Below are 24,080 nucleotides of genomic sequence, written 5' to 3' on the forward strand. Positions count from 1 at the left end.
AGAGAGTCCTTGTGTATGAACAATTTAGTAAGACCTTTTGAGTTTTCCTCAATTCAAATAAAGCTGCTGTCAAAAGTAAGGTATTATCGCATTATCACTGGTGTGAGATCGTTTTGTCCAGTGTGACAGCAGTGTGAGATTGTTCTGTCTTACACTGTGTATTACTACGCCGCTTGAAAACGTAAACAAGCGTTGTCTGCTGTAGGGAAATGCAAAATGATGGATTGAGATTATCCTCTAAGTAATTGTTTTGCTTAATTAATTACAATTTATCATATTTTCTTTAAAAAGCTGTCGTATGCCATGCTTTCATTTCATTTTGACTTGCACTATTTAAAGCACGTAGAGGAATGAACCGAAAGTAATTTTTTGAACGTCTTAACAGAAAGTTGTCGGACATCATTTAATAATAATTAATATAAAGAATGATTCTATTATTATTCCTTCTTTGCACACGAATTTTTCATTCCTATATTAATATTCAACTGATTACACTTATTTCGAATGCTTCAAATTACAAATCTTATTACTCTTACTATACAGTATAGTCGGAACTTCAAACTCGTTTTCCTAAGTATATTTTTTAAAGCAAACAATTTACGTACTAGCAATTCTACACTCACCAGAATTCTATTTGGAGATTGAATACTAAGCACTGAAAATTGTATTTACAGGTATCCTCAGGCTGGTATATTAATTTTTGGTTTTATCGAATTTAATGATTTATTTTAAAGTGTTGTAATTTCAAAAAACCAGCCAAAATACAATGTACTGACATATTTGTTGCACATGTATCTTGTTGTGAATGATGCTAATACTGTGATAATATTATGTTTCATCTCTTTAAACTATGTCAACCGTTGATGATTCAATAATAGACATTTACAAAACATTTTAGTGTTTATTTTCATGATTAAGAATAGCCTTCTTTTCAGTACAATTCAATACATATTGCTAGTACATATATAAAAATATAGATCTACACACGCAATTCCTTTGAGCATATTTGTGTCATTGAATACTGTATATTATGAACCATATACGTGTATTGAAATAAACCAACTTGAACAAGATAAACAACTTGTCTTAATTATTGTTCCTCCTGTTCAAAATTTTTTGATGTTGTTTTTGATTGCGTTAAAAAAATTAAAACTTTATTATAGGAACTTAATCTCAATGAAAGTCAAACATATCAAAAGGGTTATTTATGAATAAAACATTTTTTTCTTTTTTTAAAGTCACATAAAATGTTATGATACTTATGTTTTTTGTTAAACTTTTAAAAGCATTAAGCAACTGTTTGTAAGGAACAGTGATGATAGCGGAGTAGCTGTATGCATAGTTTTGTTATTGCATAACTAGATCTTATGTTTAAATAAGAAGAAAATTCCATGTATCAAGCCAAAGACAGTCGGACACCAGGTAACTCATTACTTACTCATGACTAATGAACAATAGCACATTGAAAAAAGGACATTTCGATTACCGTGTCGCCTGAGGACTGGAGTTATATAGTGGAGGTTGTCCATGGGTCTTGAGTTTCAAACAAAGTAGCAAAGGCCCGGATCTCCGTGTTGAAATATCAAATCAGGATGTCAAATCACCAAACGTCTCACTGTCAAATAAACTTACATGTAAACGCGGGATAAAAACACAAAACTTAGATTAGCAACATATGTGAAACACTCTGCCTTGGATAAAATTTAAAAAAATAAAGCCGTTAGTTTACGGTTTAGATTAGCTTGTACGTAGGTACAAGCGAAATTAATATATCTTTGAACGGTTTAAAAGAATATGTTACCATTTTTCTAGTATGATGTCCATTTATGTTTGGTTAGGAACATAATTAAATAAGGTACCTCACTACTTCTAGACTTATACTTTTTGAGACACTACGTCACAAGATGGCAATTTAAATGTTTTGTTAAATTGTTTGTATAAATCATTTTGGGTGAATATTGTCATAGCTCAGTGGTTAAAATATCGGGCTTGTGAACCGCAGATCATGAGTTTAAATCCGACAGGGGCTTTTGTTCACAATTATTGATTTAAAAGTTTTCAAGTTACGATTTTTTTAAATCCAAAACTGCACATACTTGCATATCCATCATGCTATCTATCATACTCTAGTATGTTTTGCCGATTTGAGAGAATATTTCATGGTGTAGTGAGCAGGGTTAATGAAAGGTACAAAGGGTTAATGACCATTTAATGGGGCATGGTCACGATTTTTGTCAAAAAATTTTTTTTTCGATTTTAATGTTTACAATGCTTCATTGAGATATTTCTAATAGACAACCAAAATTTGAATGTCATTCGTTGAGTTATAAGCGAGTTACAGAGCTTAAAATTCTTTGCTATGTAAACAAAGCTTTAAAATTTGTTTACATTTTGAATGTTTAAGTGAGAATTCCAGTTTTAGACCTAAAATGTATTAAAATTTTGTTAAAAGTTAGGAATAGTTTATTTATGCTAAAGATGAATTAGGAGATCGACAAATCAGCTTGAAAAGATTTTTACGATTATACTGTACCTATGAAAACAAAGACATGACACAAGCCTTGTTTACATGACAAAGAATTGTGAGCCCTGTACCTGCTTATAACCCTACGACTGACTCTCAAATTTCATATGATCATTAGATATGCATTCCCAAAGCATGGTATATAATAAAAACAGAAAAATAGAATTTGACTGAGATCGTGAAAGCAAAAAAGAAAGAAAGAAACAAGAAACACCAACTAAAAACCCAACAAAAACAAACAAGCAAGCAAAAAAGTAAAATGCTGCTTTATATTGTTCGAAAAAATAACTACTTAATTCAGAAGGAATTCCCTCTTTTGAAATTAAATACGTGTTTGTTACCTACTGTACAAGCAAAAAAAACCAACAATATATCTATTGGAATATTTTTTTGGATTTTTTTTTTCAACAGATCCCTTGTCTAAATTGTCCAGCTCCTAATTTCAAAAAGAATTTACATTTTGTTCAGGAATTCCCCTCTAAAATAGATTCCGTCACATTGATTGTTTTACATGGCTCTGAGCACGTGTGCATTCATAGAAAACCACAATCATTATTTGTACCTGGCAGATTGAATGTCACTCGGGCAAATTTGTAACTGCAATTGGTTAACTAACTTTATTCTCACTCATGTGGGACTGTTTGTTTGTAAAAGGTAATTGATCAAGACTAATAGTCACCAAGAACCAAATTCCGGGGTTATGTATGCAAAACATACATGATCGAATTAGAGTGATTTGGTTGTTTTTAAGCTTTCCAATTTTATTTTACCATTCGTATGCGGCTTTTGTTTTGTTTTGTTTTTGTTTTTTTTATTTTGTTGTCTTCCTTACATGAGGTAAACTTTATAGGACGTTCCTCCAGATACAGTTTCTTTGAATTGTGTCTGCTCAAAAACACAAAGGTGTTGAGACCAAACCTAAACTTTCATTAGTTTACCTTTTAAGAAATCATAAATTAGTTGCATTGCCATATGCTGTATATTAAATTGTAAATAGACCAAGCAAACAAATCTAAGCCTCTTAACCAATGGTATTGGAAAATACAAATTACATGTACGTTTGATTTTTACTGAAAATCAAAATTTGTATAAAATTGTCAACGTTGTCGAACCTGTCTAATTTCACGTTTTCAGTTAGCATTTCTATAATTGTCAATGACGGTAAGTTGATAAAAACTTATCTATTCATATATTATCATTATTATCAATTAGGTATTTAAAAATGTATGTTCATTTAATAAATTCACGTCCAATTGCTCTAAAATATTTCTTAAGCTTAATATAATAAATGCATTCCTAATAAACCATAAACCATACAGATAATTGTCGATGCTTCTAATGTTTCCACTTTTAATGAAATGGGCGTACAATTAAATTAAGCCACAAAAGATATTCCTAGCTTTTACAAATTGCTTTTAATTATCAAATCAAAAGTTAATCAGGTGAGGTATAAATCAGTCGACCCCTACCCTTCGACCTGTTTATCAGCTTCCTATCAGTGAAATGGTGGTATAAGCGACCAATTAAGGTATTTCATCCTTTTTATTTTAGATCAACGGTAAACCAAGTGAACTGTTAATTTATATATCAAAGTAGAATTCAAATGAGCAAAATAAAACCACATAAACGCAGTATCCGAAATATTGCTAATCTATTCTCAGAGTCTTAATTAGAGGAAATTTTAAAAATCATGAATAATGAATTGAAAAAAACACAAAACAAACTACCCCTCAAAAAAGAGAAAAAAACGATACCCTACATGTTATTCATGCTCATGTTCATGCGTAAATTAATATCTGCACATATGTAGGAAATAAATCTGATATTGTTTTCTGTACTTCAGCTAATTTTATATAATTCATTGACACTAATTCGTAGTTTATTGCTCTTAAAACAATTCATTAAGGACAACGGACATTTTGCAAGCATTGCCTTCACATTGGTTAAATAATGTGTTTTAAGTATTCTTTGGTCGTCCATATCAGATGCGCATTTCCTATTTGGTACTGGAGGTATGTTCCCGGTTCGAGGTTCCTGCTTATCTGCACTTTGAGATAAACTAAGTTGTTTTTTTTTTCAAATTTACCAATAGGAGAAGATTTGTAAGACAATCAATCATTATGTCATTTTGTTTATTCCCTATAAAACTCGAATTTTACAAACATTCTGTGCATTGAACCCTTTTAGAAGCAAAGTGCGACATTTCACGAGAAGAATACGCCTTTTGGAAAAAGAGCGCAGTGATCAATCATCCACTAACACCTGACATTTATACACAAATCTAGAACCGACTTCACAGAAAATACACCCACCTATAAATTATCAAAACAAGAACTCGCACAAAAATAGGGAAACTTCGTAAATGTTCTAAAAAGATGTTTGTATCTTAATGATTTGTTCGGGAATAAAAATATGTTCTCTTCATTAAGCCTGGTAGGTGTCTTAAATATATATACTTAAAATTCATAAATAAAAAATCGAAAATGATAGCATAAAATTTATTCGAACCCTTCACAATTCATTCAGCAGGAAGCCAACCAATAAATTCTTCTCAAACTACAATGTAAATTAAATCACAATTCATATGCACAATGTAATCATGCACGAACGCATATAAAGTTATCGAACGTGAACGTTGTTTCTTATAATAAAGCACATGTTTGTCCTATGGTACTCACACTAAAATCGAATATGAACGACAAAATGTTCGCGTTCGAATCGCATTTTCCAACATGAATGACGTGTTTTCGAGAAAGAAAATTAATACAACTTTCAGAATTCGAATAGGCTAGATGTTTTTTCGGAATATTCTTTCTACGAGGAGCTTCGTGTTTTCATAAATAAGATTAATAAGTTTTCAAATATAATCAATATTATATATAACAATATTAGAAGCGATAGTCCAACATTTTACACACAATGTAAACCCACCGACAAAAATGATATGAAATCATGCATATCTATGCCTACATAGAGAAATAACTTATATTCATTTGAAGCTTTTTTTCATATTTATTTGCGAATAATTTACGTAACAAAAATGCTATTTGTAGCAAAACATTGAATACTTACTATATTGTTTTGTGTTCTTGAAGATTAAAAAGAATGATGTAATTTTGTGCAATTAAATACTCTCCTCGGTCTGAATGTAACAGTTAAACTAGCTGTTGTTTGGAATTTATTGCACTTAAAGTGCTTCGTCATGTGAACTAAACACTGACACGTTTAACTTGGTCGCATCCGTTACAAGACTTCGTGTCTGATGACATTCAAAGCAAGAATGTTCCTAACATGATGTTTAACAGTAATGTATTTGTTTGTAACGCCTTCTTCCGTTAAATGTTATTTTGAGGATCAAAAACTTAAAAAATCCTCTTATTTACTTTAAAAGAGTTTTATCTGTGATCTTAGTTTGGTTTCAAAAGTATACAAATAAAATTTAACTACTGAAATTTTCAAAATTGCCACTTATCATCCCGTTAATCGCCTGAAAAAGTAACATTATTTAGAGTATCTTGAAAAAAAAAACGTTTTTACAAAGGTTTTTGGGAATTTTTATACAAATTTTTGATCGTCGAAAATGCTTTGAGTGTTTCTTTTTTAATAAAGAGATGGATAATCTATGGACAATATTAGACTATATAAATTTCTCTCTTTTTAAAAAAGACCTTTGTATAAAGATAAAGGAACAAATTTAAATTCTAAAGCTAAAATGTTAGGGATTTCTTTTTACCTGACAATAGGATATGGCTTACCGTCACTAAAAAGATAATCTAAATGAAGAAGATCCGATGAAAAGTTAAGAAGAAATCATGACCTATCAGGCCTGGGGGCCATAAAACTTGGACGAAATCGCTTCTGATCTCAGTCTCACTTTTACAAAAGGAATGTATAGTGGAAAAGTGAGACTGAGATCGAAAGCGAGCTCGTCTAACTTTTATGGCCCCGGGGCCCGATATGTTTTCATTTTGAGTTTGATGAATTACCTTAGCTTGGAAGTGTCACGTTAAAGAAGCATATTTTATTAACTATTAATCGTCTCCTGAATTTCCTTACGTCAGTCTCTAAGAGCTATGAGATATAATTTTCAGCGACAGTTTGGAAAAAAAACACGCATTTTATAGGAGCCAAATTTTTGGAATCGTCATTTTTAATAATAAAAAAAAATCTTCAGGCACTAAACAACTGTAACATGGATGTTGGGTTACAACAATCAAAATACAAAAAACAAGTAAAGTATTTATTAATAAATATATCAAAAATTGGTAATGCAGAAATAACACTTACAACCAAGCGCAAATTTATTTCAGCACATGTATCTGTAAATAGAATTATTTTAATAGACGTTGGCGACATTCATAGCGTTAAGGTTTTTAAAGGTCAGTGTCCACCACGAGCGACTTATGCTTGATTTCCGTTTCGTCCGAACAGGTGCCCGGGATGCATAAATGTTGGGCGGCGTCATACATGGTTCCCGGGGGACACTTCTCAGGAATGTACTGTCCATATACACAACGTGCGTACTGGTCGCAGCTCTTCTCGCACTTTTGCACGGTCCCCACGAAGCAGAACCTACACTCGCCCGGTAAAACGCAACCATTACCAATTTCACATGCTGAAAAAAAGACAAACACAATAAGTCTTATAGAGTTAGTTGAACATGTATTCACACGAGAGTTTGATGGTAAAGAATTCTTAAAAAATACAATAATTATTTACAAGTATACATATTGTTGTACTTTGATATCTTATTGCGCACTTAGTTGTGATGACTTGTGATTTCTATCTTATAAATAAAGATTAAAGGGAATTTCTAATATTAAACATAAAATACAACATGCCGAGGAACAAATTTGCATTACAAAATGCATTATATGTTTTTACTAATTTATCAGTTATGACGGCAAAATACGTCGTGAATCTACAATTACAATATTCTGCAGCTCTAATACTACGAATTTCTTTTACTTTGTACGAATTTATAATTTCCCAGCTATACAACATAATATTGACTTCAAACTTACTTGATTCAGTGGATTGTGGTTGTGGCCTTGGTATCAAAAGAATAGGCATTGGGGGAGGGGTCGGTACAACGACTGGCACTATACCAGGCATTGGCCAATCTTCTTCGTAGTCGCAATAAAAGGTCATATAGACTTGTCCGCCATCTTTTTGAGGACAGTTCTTACGCAAGTTCCAAGTATTGAAAACAGCCTCTCCATAGTCCTTGGCGTAGAGTTTTGGATACGTTGAGGTGACGCGCAACAATCCAGAGCATGGTTGTGATTCGCCCTTTTGGGAATTTGGTATTTTACAATATGGACGACAGATTCTTCCGCATGAATCATAGGCAGAAAGCATTACGTCTGTTGCCCCATACCCTGGGTCTTTGATTGCGACAAATGCAGTTGAGCTAGAAATAGCTTGACGATGGTCAACGATGGCATATTCTTTGTAGGTTCCTACGTAGTTAATACCATTAGACTGAATAAAAACAGCACCAGCACCAAACTGCCCAGTATTACACGAAGCATATGAGGCCGGACGACCTGTAGCAAGGGGTGCTTTAAGAGATTTATAAGCATCGGGCTCGTAAATGTCTGTCTGTTTCATTGGACGACCATTCATAACAGGGAATGCATTGTATCTCTCGTACTCTGGAGGTCGCCTGTAAACTACATCTACTGGAAGGTAGACCCAAAGTCGCATGTCGCTGACGCCGTTAATGTTGAAGCTATTCTGATAAGGTCTGTTTACAGGAATTACAGGACAGGTCTCTTGTGAAGACATAGTAGGCGAGTGAGTCGGTGGCAGCATGGAATTCTGGACTTTGTTCTGAATCATGCCCTGTATCATTCTATTTACATCGGAGCCCGTGCCTCGTATTCTGGGCATATTTGCGTTCATTTGTGGGATCTGATTATGTTGAGGCATTGTTGGAGAGGGGACGTTGAAGATTTCAAATCCCATAGGGTTCACCTTGTCTCTTCGCACAGACATTAACATATTACGCCCCATTTGGGGAACAACAGCGGGTCGGGAATTTTGCATCGTGTTTGGTCCAATTCGCTGCATGTTGACATTCATGTTTGGGATGTTAAATTTATTTAACCAAGCATTGCTTTGTTGCATGGTTTTTATTTGTTGTTTTTGCATTTGCTGATTTTGCATTTGTTGTTGTAACATTTGTTGTTGAAACATTTGTTGTTGTTGCTGCTGTTGCTGTTGTTGTTGTTGTTGCATCTGTATTCTCATATTGTTCGCCATTACTGGACGCCTAGGATGCATAGGAGGCATATGTGCTTGGTCGATAGACACACAAATCCATTCGCTGTTCTTGTTCATACATTGCAAATAAGGTGAGCCACAGTTTCGGTTAAAAGCTGAGCAAGATGGCGTCTCGTCGTATTTGTATATTCCTTTAACAATATATTCGCTGAAGCTGTCTATGTTCCTGAAATTACCAAGTCCTAACATGGCGGTCGGTAAATGCAGAGTATGGTTGACAACAGATGGGTAATCGCGGGCAGGGTCGATGCCATTTAGCCTCTGTTGTGCTCTGAATTTTTCCCAGACGTAATCAATATAAGCATGATGAAGGAAAAAAACAGGGTCCATTGCAGCAGTTGTCAACTCGCCCATTTGTCCGTCCACCCACATGTGTACTTCGCCATGATGGAATTCGAGATTAAATTGAGTGAATGCATGCGGTTCGGTGATTTCGCTGAGTCGTTTTCTTGTGAGAATATTTTGTATGACGTTACGACGGAACAGTTGTCCCGTATTTGCGATATTTCTTATAAGGGGACCTGCTGGAGTCATCCAATCAGCGAAGGGGCCATTGGTGACGAGTCCATTGCCATTCCCCAAGAAGCGATCGCTCCATATGGCTGACGCAACAGAGTTTGCCATTGCTTCGTCAATAGTTGAATCCCAGTATGGAAGCGTAACATCTGGAATTTTTTCTCTTAATGCATTCTCAAACCTAAAAGAAGGAGGCTAGATTGATGCCAAAATGCTAAAGAAATAACTTTTTATTGAATGAGAAATTTTGAAAATACAAGTATATAAGCTTACATGATTAAAAAGACTCGATGCCATCCGAGGAAATTCGGTCCCCCATGAGCCGCAGTCTCTGTGATTCCTTGATGTAAGGCTGCCAGCGAATCATATTTGTTCGGATGTATGCTCTGATATAAAGTATCGACAATAAAGTGATGTTTACAATTCAATCATTAACGCATATAATTTGCATCGAATTTTGGTAACAATATAATAATACTTACTACGTAGATATATAGTTAAACAACTAACAAACAATACTTTATAATTAATCGCAACTTATCGGGCCTTTCTGACAGAGCTCTGGAAACCATCTCAAATGTATTTACATTACCAGATGTTAGAAGTTTATTCCAAATGAAATCGCTTCCAGTGAATTTGAATATCGGCCAGAAAACATTGAATTTCTCTTCTGTTGTATTTTTGGAGTATATATATATATATATATATATATATATATATTTCGTTTATTTTTAGTGAAGTTAGGTTAAAATCTCAAGTGGTAATACAGAACCCTTGATGTTTTTCACGTTTTTTTTAGATAAAAAAGCTAAACGCATATGTAATACATTCTAGGATTTCTAGCACTTGTCGGAAAGGCCTGAAATGTTTCGATTGGTTTTATAATATCATTGGTTTGTTATTCATGATTTTACAGATTTAATTTGTTTGGTTGATTTTTTTTTCTTCATTCGATATTTATGCTTAACGAATACCAAAGCATGAATTTTTTAAAAACTTTTAGGAAGATCAATTAAGAAAGAAATAGTTAATTGTTAACTTCGTTATTTAGACTTGAAACTCGAAGTATCTGTATAATATATCAAACCTTATCTGCTTTCAACATCTGGATAGCAGTGAAAAACTTTTGTCGTTCAAAATCGGACATCATGCGTATTTCCTTCCTAACTCTCCCCGTCCCAGTGTTTGTAAGGGACCTTCTGTTTGGGAACACGAGCAGACGACTATACCAGACATTTGTGTTGGAAGTAACGTTGTAATTAAACCATTTGTGCATTCCGTTTTGCTGCCACATAAATTGATGAACACAGATCCAGTTGATGGATTGACCGACGGTGTGTCGGATGCTGGTCTTTCTTGCGTATCTTGTGAAACAATCGTCAAGTCCCTGTGGAATGGCCATATTGTGGATCACGCTCCAAGCCGTGGGAACCAAGGCGAAAAGAACAGACAACAGAAGATGAACCTGAAAAGAATTGATCGCTGTTATGTTGTTTTTCTAATATCTAAAGTTCAAAACGATAAAACTATGAAATGAAATGTACGAATACACGACTTTGAAACGATCAAACCTTTAAGCGGAGTGTTTAAAAATTTGTTTTTGCTGGCGAGAATTTTAAGCAGAAACAACTCAATTATATTATCAGGCATCATGATTATGACATAATGGTTCACGTTGGTATAGTTTGGATTTTAAGATTAAGTTCCATATTTTTTACCTTCCATGTCTTTTCGTTTTCGCATAAAGTCGCCATTCTTGTCGGCTGCGTTTGCACAGCGCAATAAAGCAACTTTGGAGAAGATCAGCGCCACCTATATAGTTTTATTGCACAGTGATGTGTCATGGTGGCTTTGGAACGGGAAGACGGCTTTAGTGTAAACTGTTAAAACCATGTCTGAGGAAACCCATCGTTGTTGACACGGGTTTAAAGGCTGTGTTTGAAGTTAGTTTTTGTACCTTGACCATGTTAACAAGCTCATTTCAATGAAAATACGTTTATTTTAGCTTTCCATTCGCGCCATGAAGCAGGATTTCGCTTTACTTATAACACGTCGGGTTCAAACGGATGAGCTTGAAATTTAAGTTGAACAAGATGTTCTGACGAAATTTCTCAACGTCATTTCAGGATAAGGTTATCGATATTTTATTTGATAAAACAATTAAAAGATGTACATTGTTAACTTTTCAAAAAGAAAACAAAAGACCGGTATGTAAACATTTGTTTTACAATTTATTTTTCATGTTTTTCTTAAAAGCTAACTTGTTAAATTCCGCCTCTTTATTGAAAACAAATAGCCCAGCGGAAACAGTGAAGGTGTTCTCTCTACACCATGAGCGTGTATTATTGTTCAAAATGATTTATACTTAATAGTTAAAGGCGTATTCAACTCATTGATATCGTCTACTTTTTATTCAATAATATATTAAAAAGTAAAAAGTTATAATTCTAACTTCAGTGAATAATTTATTTCCTATACATGTAAGTAATTGGAATTGGTTTACATACACATACATTTAAGATTTTGCAGTCGGTAAGACTGTTAAACGACCGGAAGTTGACAAGAGTCGCCAAAATAAACTGTTATATAAAGATACAACTATGTTGTTGTTCGACAACGAAGATTTGTTAAACCCTTGCAACAATACAAAACGCTAAATAGTGCAGCAGGAGGTTATACCCCCCCCCCCCCCCAAAAAAAAATATTGATGTTTTAAAGCAACATTCAAACCGAGCTGTGTTTATATAATAATACGATAAAAACTGTCATTGAATGTTAATGTGAATTTCATTGGTGACTGACACAAGTTTGTCAAACAAAGTTTTTGGGTAAACATGTGGAAAAAAACTTGTCCGAAAGTAATATTTTGTCTATACCTTCCTTGATTGTGTTATTCGAGTGTAGTTTCTAATTTGTATAGATATGTAAGGTGGTTTTGGAGATATATCAATATAAATATGGATAAAAGTACATTATAATCAAAATACTTTCATAAGTTTAGAATTTTCATATTAAAAATATTTCACCAAAAAATGCGTTACTTTTAATTTTTTTTTTTTTAAAGTAAATGATAAAATAAACTTCAATGGTATTCAAACACATGACTTACAGATTCATTAATGAGCGCTATGACCCATTTCGCTACGCTGTTGTTATGTAAGGGAAAGAAAACATTTATAAAATAATATTTACTTCTTTAATAGGAGGTACGTAACAATATAATAGAGGTGTACCATGTAACTGTCTTTTACTACTAAACAATTTTTAATGAGTCAATGACTGAAAACTGTTGATAAGTAAAATACACTACCATAATGATTTCATCCAGGAAAAAGTGGATTAAACACTGATATGAATAGAATAAGAAAGATAACATTTTTAGGGCTATAAATGAAACACACATTAGTGTATTAATATGGTTTATCGCAATTTTGAGGCACTATATTTTTCACAACTAAATGGTTCCAAGGAAATACTGAGTCTGTTTTTTATATCATGGAAAAAGTTATCAACCGCTTACGTCAGTTGTTTTTTAATGTTTGTTCTGATGCACATTTACCAACATGAAAACGTCTCAATTTCAAAGATCATACGACTTCAAACTTAGTAAATGTTAATTAAATCAGTTATAAAATTATATTAAATGGGCAATCGAGCTCTTTTTAATATGTCCTCATAGTCAATTATTTCATTTCTAAATCTGTGAACCGACCTCTTTATTTATCTAAAATATGCGTACATGCGCACCAACTTGTTCAGTACACGTGTACCAAATAATGCATATCGTCTACAATTAAAAATGTCTATTCTATAGTCAGTTTTTTGACAATATATGGCGTTTTATTTTTTGGTTTGTAATTGTTTTACTCAATGTTTATAAAATCATCCATAGATTAAAGTAAATTTTGATTATGATTCGGAAAACAAGGAATTTTGTCGCTGAACTAAGTACTTATCTGACCAAATTTTGAGGTCACTGGCTTCACTTTAATGACCTCCGTATGGACAAGATATTTCGAAACGGCTAGGTAAACAGTTGTCTGGGACTACATGATGAACTTTATGAAACAAACTTTCGATAAGCACAACGTTCTGAGGATTCTGTAAATGTTTGGGCAACGACTTATGAAACCCTATCTTATCATGTTTGTTAACCCAAAGACCCACGTGTACCATCACGTTACAGAACATAACTTATGTATTCACCGGGTATAAAAACGTCCAATAACCCATCATATGGAGCATTGACACTTGTAGAGAAAGAAACGAAAATGTTCATTATAATTTGCGTGGTTCTCTCAATCTTTGGGGTTTCTCAAGCTCAAGTTTTTGGTTTTGGGAAATGTGCAAAGGTCCAAACCCAGGAAACTCTTGATCTTAATAAGGTAAATGTATTCGTATTTGACGTTTCCTCCCAATCAAACAAGAACTGTTTAACTAGATTTAATTCAATATATGAAAGTTTATTGATATGTACATTTATTCTTATTTTCAGTATCTTGGAACTTGGTACGAAATATACAAATTCAAAGCCAATTTTGAAGGAAACCAGAAATGTGTATCGGCGAATTATCAGCTAAAGTCAGATGGTCACATTCGAGTGGATAATATAGGAATCGAGTAACTATCTCAATCTTTAATTGACTTATGTGTATTTTCAATGTATTCTATTCCTTAAAATATTACATCATACTTAAATGCTTTGTAAAATGCTGTATCTTCAAACAACATCACAAGAGATCATTAAAAGTGTTTTATTTTCAAAGCCTGAGTATTATTTCATCTAGCAAAATTAAATATATCGTGATCTCAGAAAATCTTCAATTTTTCACAGTACCTTGTAGCTATGTTTGCTAAAACTAAACTCCTTGATAAAATCGTAACTTGTTATTTTGTAATCATCATCAAAATGTTTACTGCTATCTGCCCTGGAGAGAGGAGGAAAAAACGGGTGAAGATGAGATATTAATAACTGTATTCTTTTGTTTACAAAGAAATGGCGAGAAAAAGGAAGCAGTTGGTGACGCCTACATTCCAGATCCAAAATACCCATCTCGACTTGGAGTTCGATTCTCAAATCGTAAGTTTTCTACTCTTTTATATAAAAATATTGATAAAATTATTATTTTCTCTGCAATTATAAGAAGTTTTAATAGGTAAAATTTAAAATACCGTAGCGTTATTACATATATGATGCCTGTTTGAGAGGGTAACAGCTGAAATTGACACCCCTGAGAGAACTATTGTTAACCGATGTTGACTGTGAGAAATTAAACACAAAAATTAATCTTAAAAAATAACAATTACATCATTATATACTTCATTGAATTATTATAGTTCAGCTATCAAGTTTTTAAAACAGTTATGAATAAGTTGTCAGCGAGATACTCAGGTATAGCGTATTCTTGTAGTTGCTCCGTACGGACGATACTGGGTCCTTGATACAGACTACACTACTCACACCATGATCTACTCCTGTTCGGACATCCTCGGACTGTTTCATATATCGTACGCATGGATCTTAAGCCGTGACAGGACACTTGATGAATCTGTGAAGAATAGACTTTTTGCCAAGGCGCAGTCCTTTGGTATTGACACTTCAAAATTTCTAAAAGAAGATCAAACTGGTTGCTGATACTATCATATAAAATATTCAATAATATTGTTTCACATTGTTTTGTATGTTTTTTTAAAATAAACTATTGACGAAGAAGTTTCTTAAGTTTTGTTTATCCGTCGTTTTAATTAGAAACACATAATGACGATGATATTGGTCGTTAGCTTTTTAAATTGGATCAAACTTGTGCAGCTTTGTTTGTAAAGCATTGTAATATTCAGCTTGTTTATGTAATGTTATGCTATTTTGTTTTCTTTAATGATAACCATTTTTTTTTCTAAAAGGATATCAACCAATTGTAATCTTCTACTTTTTTCACTTCAGTGTAGATTTCTAAGAATCATGCTTCGTAATGATTTGAAAAGTTGTATTTCGTAGCCTTTTGTGTGGAATGTGTTTCCTGAAGTTGATGATGAATTGATGACGACACGTTGGGTGAAAACATTCTCTGCCCTATTCAGAGATTTTGTCATTGTGGTCGATGTTTTTCACTGTTAGCACATCAAAATTAATTATCACTGAACCGTACTATTAGTCATTACAAACATGTGCTTTCTTTAGGAACTGCTTAGTTTGCACTCAGTCTTTTGCTTCAATTATATAAGTTTATCGTTTTAATAAACAGAATACTTTTAATTAGAAAATAAAATAAACCACTGTTATCCACCAGCAGTAGCAGCAAGTTCCAAAGAAAATTGCATAACAATTGCATTGTTATCGTTCTTAAGGGTTTGTTCCATAATTCATTTCTTTGAGTTTACTAGAAGTACTGTAAAATTAAAGATGCGTTTGGTCTCGAGTAGTATTCTTCAATTAAAGAGATTAAAAGCTATGTTTGCAATTCGAATCTCAAGGTAAAATGTTCTATGATTCAAACACATTTAATTGTGAGAGGTTGATGTCTCTGCTTTGAAGTTGGAAAATGCTGAATAAAACAGTAAATTTAATTAATGGTTGACAGCTGTACACAGTAACAACACATTGTACAAACATTTACTAGAGTTATTCAAGATCTCAACGGTAACAACAATATTTTAAGTGTGAGGTCTGAAATAGAGGGAATTAAAGTCCAATAATAACTATTTGCGAACAAAAGGAAACGTGACGTCTGTTTTCTAGTTCTCTATCATAATCTTTGTAAATTATGAGCAAAGTTGTGAAGAAGTTGAACATTATGTATAGTGCTGCTAATCAAAATTGTTTTAGGTTCAGTTTTGTTTTTGTATTTTCTAAATGTTTCCAGAAATAGAGAAACATGTAGAAATTTAAAGATTGTTTTAACTTTCAGATTAGGATGAAAAATGACAATAACAAACTGCAAACCATCTCAACAATTTATAAAGCAAAATACAAATTCAAAGCAGAGCAACACGGACCTCTAAATAGAGAGAGATGGGATAAGGTGCATAGGAGGAGTAAGCATCCCCTGTTGACCGGTGTCGTATAATTTAAGGTCCGCCCCGTAAAATGGTCCGGGGCGGACCCTTAATGTTAACATTAAGGGTCCGCCTTTGCTCTAAAAGGGTCCGGCCCGTATAAGAAAAGGTCCGCCTAACATTAAAGGTCCGGGGTATATTCTTTCATTTATATTATTTCAATTTCGACTATTTTGTTACAAAATAAGTGGTATTATTTTTTAATTCTTATAAAGGAGTACCTACCCGAGGTGAGTCAGTAAATATCCAGCACAGAGTTTTAATGAAAATACTTATACAGGTAGCTTGGTGAACACAAATAAATCACAAAAATTATTACTGTTTAAAACTGGATTCTCCTTTCAACTTTAGTTTTGACGGTCTATCTTATATAAACAGGGAATGAAACTGATTGGTGTCATTAATTAAACAATGGCTTTAACCAGGTGTTGTATATACACAATCCACCCTGCAGGTGTGAGGGGTTCACACCTTCAGGTGTTTGACTGTTTGAAATAATCATGTAAACAATGGACATATCCAACGTCCTCTTTTTGCACATCTTTCCAATACGATACACGCTTAAAAACGTTACCCTTTTTAAAATCAAATATTCTTTACAATTCAATTTCAACGGTACATGGAAGCGATATCATTGCTACTTTTTATTTGCACTAGGGCACAGGGGCATCGTATCCGCTCTACTCTCTATGACATATATATAAATACATGTAATACATTTAGAGAGAGAGAGAGAGAGAGAGAGAGAGAGAGAGAGAGAGAGAGAGAGAGAGAGAGAGAGAGAGAGAGAGAGAGAGAGATACGACGCCCCTGTGACTAGGGCATATTATTAAGTGAAAGTTATGCTAATTATTATAAATTATTCAGTTCTTTAATCCCTCTTTCTATTTGAAACTTTATATTTGGATCGAACTATAATAATCAAGGAAGGGGAGTATCCAAAGGAATTGATTTGTTTCATGAGAAATTATAGACATACATGTAAGATTAGTAAAAAGCCCTATTCCTTCGGCTGTATATGCATTTTGCTTCTGGCAAAAAAATTAAAGGGATCCGATTTTCTTCCTAGAAAAAAAATAACACAGGTGCTTGTAGACAGGATCCCCCTCCTCCCCCCTCCCCCCTGAATTTAGACCCATGGGGTAGTTGACACTGTTTTGGTAGAAATTCCTTTAAAGTCATGTACACAAAATGCTCCGATTTATTTTAAACAACCCCAACCTGAATATAAAAGGTATATTTTTTTTTCATATGCAATGGTGGGGGGGGGGGGGGTACATTAATCGTTTATTTTCCGTTAATTTTTAGATATTTAAAATGGAACATATTGTGTACATGACTTTAATTAAAAGAATTTCTATCCAGAAAAAGTCAACTACACCAAAGGTTCAGACCGGGGATAGGGGGGTGGGGGGATAAATCTCAATTTAAATAAATTTTACTACTTCTCTTACTTAACATTACACTAATTTTTAAGGACACAATGCATGTACATATATATGTACATGTATCGGGTCTCGCCTCTTTAATTGAAGTATTTTACGATGACAATTATTTATATAAATATTATTACAGTTAATGTGTAACTACTCTGAGTACATTTTAAAAAATAAAACCTACACTGAAGTCAGTTTCATGTCCACTCCAACATTACGTAGTTCAACTGAAAAATATCACAATAAAAATCTATAACAAACTCACTACATTCATGCATGACTATGCAGTTCATTTAACGAGGCGGACCTTTTCTTGAACTATTGGGTCCTACCTCTAAAATGAAAGGTCATCGGGTCAACATACTGTGAATTTTTTGCAAACAGTATTTCGATCAATGGGGCGGACCTTTTCTAAATGAGCCATAATATTACATCTAGGTCCTATCCCTAAATTAAAAGAACATCGGGGTCAATCAAAGCAAGTATCAATATGAATGTTAATTTTCTGCATTGGGTATTTCAACAAGTGGACCTTTTCTGTGCCATAATATTAAGTCCTAGCACTAAATTAAAAGATTATAGGGATAAATCAAAACAAGTATTTATACGAATATTTATCATATGAATATTAATTATCTGCATTCAGTATTTCAACGTGGCGGACCATTTCTTTAACTTTATTTTTGGGTCCTACCCACTGAAGAAAAGATCTTCACTAAATTAGAGTCAATACAAGTGTCAAATTGATTAAGTATTTTCCTATATACCAATGATACCATTGATGCATCGAAGGATATGTAACTAGACACTTCACCAACATGGATGTCAGAGAGAGAGAGAGAGAGAGAGAGAGAGAGAGAGAGAGAGAGAGAGAGAGAGAGAGAGAGAGAGAGAGAGAGAGAGAGAGAGAGAGAGAGAGAGAGAGAGAGAGTTATTAATCTATACCAATGCAAGATTGTTACTCTAGACACTATCCATTTGATAAGGACGTCAATATTTTACTCCATGGAGATACAATTTTTTTCTTAAATCAACAAGGATTTTTTTTAGGCAGTTTACAAATATATTTCTGCATTAAAGCGCTTTATGATATAGAATTTAAACATTATCGAGGGAAACGGATTTACTTATAATAAAACTATAGTGTTTACTTGTTTCCAAATCCTTGCTTAATTACATGTATGCATCATTATATACATATAAAAGTATTGTACGTTTGATTAAAGAAAGAGGGAATAAGTCTTTTAGAATAATGAAGTGATCGAATACTGTCGGAAATAAACACTTACACTTTTTAAACTATATTGCATGCGCATGAGAGAGAGAGAGAGAGAGAGAGAGAGAGAGAGAGAGAGATTATTACAACATTATCACCTTTATTACGTTGTAAGCTCCCTGGGGATGGCCAAGCATAATTTGGGAGCACTACAAAATAATAACTGGCTATTCTCCTTTACTAAAATCCTTGGTTACTTGGTAATATGGAAGACATAAGAGTCATCTTGATCTCAGCAATATTTATTAACATGAATAAACAAATTCTTCATTCAACATGTACAATAATATTTGATTGGTGGTGTCTACCGTACAGCACAACACTAAAGGGGGGGGGGGGGGGAGGTGGATCTAACAGCTGCACAAACGGTAGTTCAGTAAAAAATAATAGTAAATCTGGTGTCCAGTGTGTTGGGAGATATTTGCTACAAGGATCCTCACCTAGATCTGTACTGGAATGGCTAGGGTGGAAAAAGGGGCGGATATACAACTTCTGGTTTTAAATATTGCCGCTTTACAACTTGCGAAATATCTGACGCCACTGAGCATCCGCCCATATATATAACCTTCGGAAGTATGTCACATGACAAGGATTAACCAATGGGATAACTGTACGGCGACGTTCCACCATTCACGACAAAGTACGACGTCGTACAAATAAAACATGTGTCGTACTGTCAAACAACTTTTGTCGTACAAAGTGAAAAATACACAAATACATGAATTTGGATTTATAATAGGTGATGATAAATAATACTGGTTACACTGGACATTCCTATTTAATGTAAGTAAACATTTTGTATTTAAAACTTATATATTTCACAGAAGTTACTTCGTGATTTTACAGACGACACCATGCAGGGTTAAAAATAGCACGAGTTTTAAATACAAGTAATCAAGAATAAATAAGTACTTGAATGCATCACAATTATCATTAAATTGTTTAAGACAATTAATAAGACGTAAATACACAACTTTTATGGCATAAATAACAAGTTTGGCAAAATACGAAACTAAGCCACAAAAGTCCGGTATGAAAACGAAAGTTGAGATGTAAACAAGTGCATGGCAGCAGGTGATTTAAAGGGGATAACGGCTGATATAAACATTCGAAAAGGCTAGAAATATGATGATTAACTCAAGGAAATCATGCAAATTCACATGGTATGATACTTGATCCATGAAATGTAAAAATAAATGCAATCTACACTGCATTTGTCTCTGTTGACAAACGAGGTTGTTAAAAATTTATAAAATCCACCCGACCAATAGTTATCACAATGAAATAATAAATATACTATGAATATTCTCAGCAGGTCCTTACAACGTTTTCAAACAATTTACCTGTAGTCAATTTAAACATGCTTTTTAATTATAGGTACACGTATCATTTGATTAATTTCTTTTGTCTTTTCTCGCCCTTATATTTACTGTACCACAGTACGTACATGTATACACTATATTGTCAACGTATACCCTCTGTTACGGTAAAACACATATGCGACCTTTTATTAATGATCTTAAACTTGTGATAAATCTACCTAGAGACGTTTAAGTTATTAGTATATTAGGCCAAAAAAAAAAAAGAATATGTGTGTTTCCTATTTCATGAAATTTTAAAATAGGGTAGGTAGGTCGATTTTTTTTTTTTTTTTTTTTTTTTTTTTTTAATGACGATTAATTCATATATGAATATGGAGAGAGAGAGAGAGAGAGAGAGAGAGAGAGAGAGAGAGAGAGAGAGAGAGAGAGAGAGAGAGAGAGTATCTGGCTACAAGTTCTTTTAATAATAATATAAGTATTCTGACAACAACAAAACTCAACAAATTGAATAAACATGAGTTTAATATTTTAGCAATGAATATGGTAATTGTTAAATTTAATAAACAGTTGTAAAACAGTTGTTATTTTCATAGAATAGTTGTCCTTATTTTAATGAGAACTTGAATGAAATTCATGAACAATGATTAGTTTTTCTTTCCATAGGGGCGCTGGATAAATGGCACCCTTCCATTTCCTTCACATGTTTTGCATAGCGGTAATACAGTTTTGTACTGTTTTTTTAATTCTGCATTTGTATCGGCTTCTGGTTCAGCACAAACAGAGCAGATATCTACTTGGCCTAAGCCGCTTCCATAATAGGCTAATTCAACATGTGAGTCACAGTTAATATTAAGTCTGCTCATAACTTTTTTTAGCTGCTCTCCCGATTTTTTTTTTTTTTTTTTTTTGGGAGAGGGCTACAACTCCATAGGATCTCCGTAATGGTGCAAGTGCGGGAGTGATTCACTCCCGCAACATTTTTGGTCTTTAAAGGCATTTGTATATTGTATTTAGTAAAATAAAATATTATTATGGATATAATTGACTGTGTATATTTATTTACTAGCCGCAACTCACAATTAATTGACTATATCCCACGGAAATACACAATTTTTCTCCAGTCCGATTTCTCGATTCATATCGGGCGCCATCTTTGCTGTATTGAAGCTGAATTTCCGGTTGTCAATTTAAGTGCTTATTTGCATATGCCCATATAAGGTCGTGTTTACATCGCTCTTCTACAATGGAGGAAATATACAAGAGGACATTGGCGAAGGTTTTAACGAAGTTTAAGTTCGAAATTAAGTTAAAGGAGGAACAACAGAGTGTTTTATTTAGTATTTTAGAGAAGAAGGATGTCTTTGCATTGCTACCAACTGGCTTTGGCAAGTCGATGACATACATTTTGATGCCATTGCTTGCAGACGAGGTAAGTGTGTGCTCGTTTTGTGCAGCTCGTTTATTTAATTCATTACTTTTATATAGAATCACAAATACGTGAATCGGAATATATACAGGCACGTAGCATCAGGGATGATGCCCCCTTCCTCTACTTTTTCTTTCAAATTTACATACAGATAATTTAATTTGTAATAGAAAAACGCACCCACCCTTAAACAGGATTAAGATTTTCATGACCTCCTTCCCTTTTTTGCCTTTCAAGAATAATTTGATACTATGTGCCTTGTTATATTTAAAGAATAAATAAATGTATTTAGATTTCTTATATTACATTTTAATAAATAGGTCATTTGTTTTAGTTGAAGGGGGGAGCACCAAGCCACACAGCGCTAGTTATTTCACCATTAAGAGCCTTAATGAGAGACCAGGTTGATTTTTTAGAACAGCATGATGTCAGTTCCATTGCTCTTATGGACACCACTCAAGTCAAAGGTGATTTTATATGTATACAACTATATCTATACATAGGAATGGTAAAGTTTGATTTTAATATGGAAATATAAATTATTCTGCATGATCATATAAAATCTAATAGTACTGTTTCCAAACAGTAAGTCCATATATATAGCATAAGATATTAAACTTTTACAGATGTTGCTGACAAGCATTACAGTGTGATTTTTGCATCACCAGAAGCAGCTATACACCAAAGATGGCGAAAAGTACTAAGGGATTGGCTGAAACCAAGAGTGTGTGTTCTAGTGTTTGATGAAGCTCACTGTATTTCATCATGGTAATGACACATACACTTAATGTAAAATTTTGGCAACTGGATCTGAAAACATGCAATGTGCATTAGATCTAAAATGATGAATTATAAATCTGTTGTACATATTATGATTTTAGGGGACTGGACTTTAGACCAGCTTATCGGAAGGTAGCAGGATTACAGAGTGTTATCAATACCTGTACATTGGTACTTACAGCAACAGCAACAAGAAAGATCCAAGAGGATATTTACATGACCCTTGGCTTTGAATCGGACACCACGAAAGTTGTTGCAGTCCTGCCGGATAGGTATGCAGGTTTATTGCCTAATTCCTTTTTTCTCTTTTATTTGACCACAATTAATTGTTATAATAATTCAAAGCTTAAAATTTCTCTTCCTTTACAGGCCAAATATTTTCTTGAACATGAAGAATTCAACAGAAAAATTTGAAGAAGAGTTGGATTGGATGGTAGAACACATAAAGGGAAATCAGAGTCAAAGAAAAATTTTGGTTTATGTCAGATCAATTAACACATGTTATAACATCTATTTGTGGTTAATATCATCAATTAAGGACAGATTCTTTGTGCATGGAATGCCATCCCTGGAGAACAGAAGAATAGAAATGTATCATGCGAATACTGATGAAGAGAGCAAAAGCAGAATATTGACTGAATTTTTGAAGCCTTCAGGAAATGTGCAAGTTGTCATTTCTACAGTTGCTTTTGGAATGGGGATTAATATCCCTGATGTTGATATTGTAGTTCACTGGGGGCTGCCCACTTCATGTTTAAGCTACTGGCAAGAAGTTGGACGATGTGCAAGGGACAGCAGAGTTGGACATGCAGTATGTTATGGGTTCAAAAGAAGTGTATCCAAATGTGAGGACGAAATGAAAGACATTATAAAACTCAACTCATGTGTCCGTTTATCAGTACTGAAGAATTTCCATCTGCGTGGAATGAGTACCAGTGATTTTGATACCATGAAGGAGAACATCATTTGCAATGGTGATTGTGAGGAAGTTTGCAATTGCAAGAAATGCAAATGTTGCAGTGTGTGCAGCAACCTTTGCAACTGCCCCCGCCGCTCAAAAGACCACCTGCTATCATTCTTGACTTAATTCTTTGGTTGTACATGATAAAATTTGTGACTGCATGTACCTTACTTTTGTATGACATTAAATGATTGCATTAGATTTCCTCTTTTTTTTTTATCATTGTATCTTTGTAACATTATCATTTGTTCTAACTTTAACTGGCTTGGTGGTGCATGTACATGTATTACATATTATAAACTTGAACAAGGCTCAATGTGTCCCTTTATTTAATTTGATATACTGTGGAATCATTAAAATTCGGGGGGCCAATTTTCATGGATTGCTTAATTTTAACAGGTTCATGGGGACGTAATTTCGTGGATTTTTGTATACATGCAATAGGATTATGACTATATAGCTCTAATTTGTTAATTCGTGGGGGATGTTAATTCGTGG

The 24,080-nt window shown here is 33.6% G+C and overlaps 3 protein-coding genes across 4 annotated transcripts; 2 read left to right on the forward strand and 1 right to left on the reverse strand.

The window, feature by feature from the left end:
* Positions 1-6,688: 6,688 nt before the first annotated feature.
* LOC105320008 (uncharacterized) lies at positions 6,689-11,447 on the reverse strand. The gene is made up of 5 exons (XM_011417762.4): positions 11,047-11,447; positions 10,416-10,793; positions 9,602-9,714; positions 7,549-9,509; positions 6,689-7,139 (listed from the first exon to the last, which is right to left on the reverse strand). Exons 1-5 carry the CDS (start codon positions 11,080-11,082, stop codon positions 6,898-6,900), a joined length of 2,730 nt encoding a protein of 909 aa, XP_011416064.2. The 5' UTR covers positions 11,083-11,447; the 3' UTR covers positions 6,689-6,897.
* Positions 11,448-13,543: 2,096 nt separating this feature from the next.
* Positions 13,544-15,041, forward strand: LOC105320009 (apolipoprotein D). Its single transcript, XM_011417763.4, has 4 exons — positions 13,544-13,713; positions 13,824-13,948; positions 14,323-14,408; positions 14,740-15,041. Exons 1-4 carry the CDS (start codon positions 13,600-13,602, stop codon positions 14,961-14,963), a joined length of 549 nt encoding a protein of 182 aa, XP_011416065.2. The 5' UTR covers positions 13,544-13,599; the 3' UTR covers positions 14,964-15,041.
* A 6,289-nt stretch (positions 15,042-21,330) lies between these two features.
* Positions 21,331-23,783, forward strand: LOC117692888 (probable ATP-dependent DNA helicase RecS). 2 transcript variants are annotated; one of them, XM_066078507.1, is made up of 5 exons: positions 21,331-21,844; positions 22,176-22,308; positions 22,468-22,609; positions 22,803-22,893; positions 22,991-23,783. In XM_066078507.1, exons 1-4 carry the CDS (start codon positions 21,659-21,661, stop codon positions 22,852-22,854), a joined length of 513 nt encoding a protein of 170 aa, XP_065934579.1. In that variant the 5' UTR covers positions 21,331-21,658; the 3' UTR covers positions 22,855-22,893; positions 22,991-23,783. The 2 variants fall into 2 exon arrangements, with proteins under 2 accessions (XP_065934579.1, XP_034338151.1); XM_034482260.2 differs by having other exon boundaries at positions 21,336-21,844; positions 22,723-22,893.
* Positions 23,784-24,080: the final 297 nt, after the last annotated feature.

This window comes from Magallana gigas, chromosome 3 (genome assembly GCF_963853765.1).
Source record: "Magallana gigas chromosome 3, xbMagGiga1.1, whole genome shotgun sequence".
Classification (NCBI taxonomy): domain Eukaryota; kingdom Metazoa; phylum Mollusca; class Bivalvia; order Ostreida; family Ostreidae; genus Magallana; species Magallana gigas.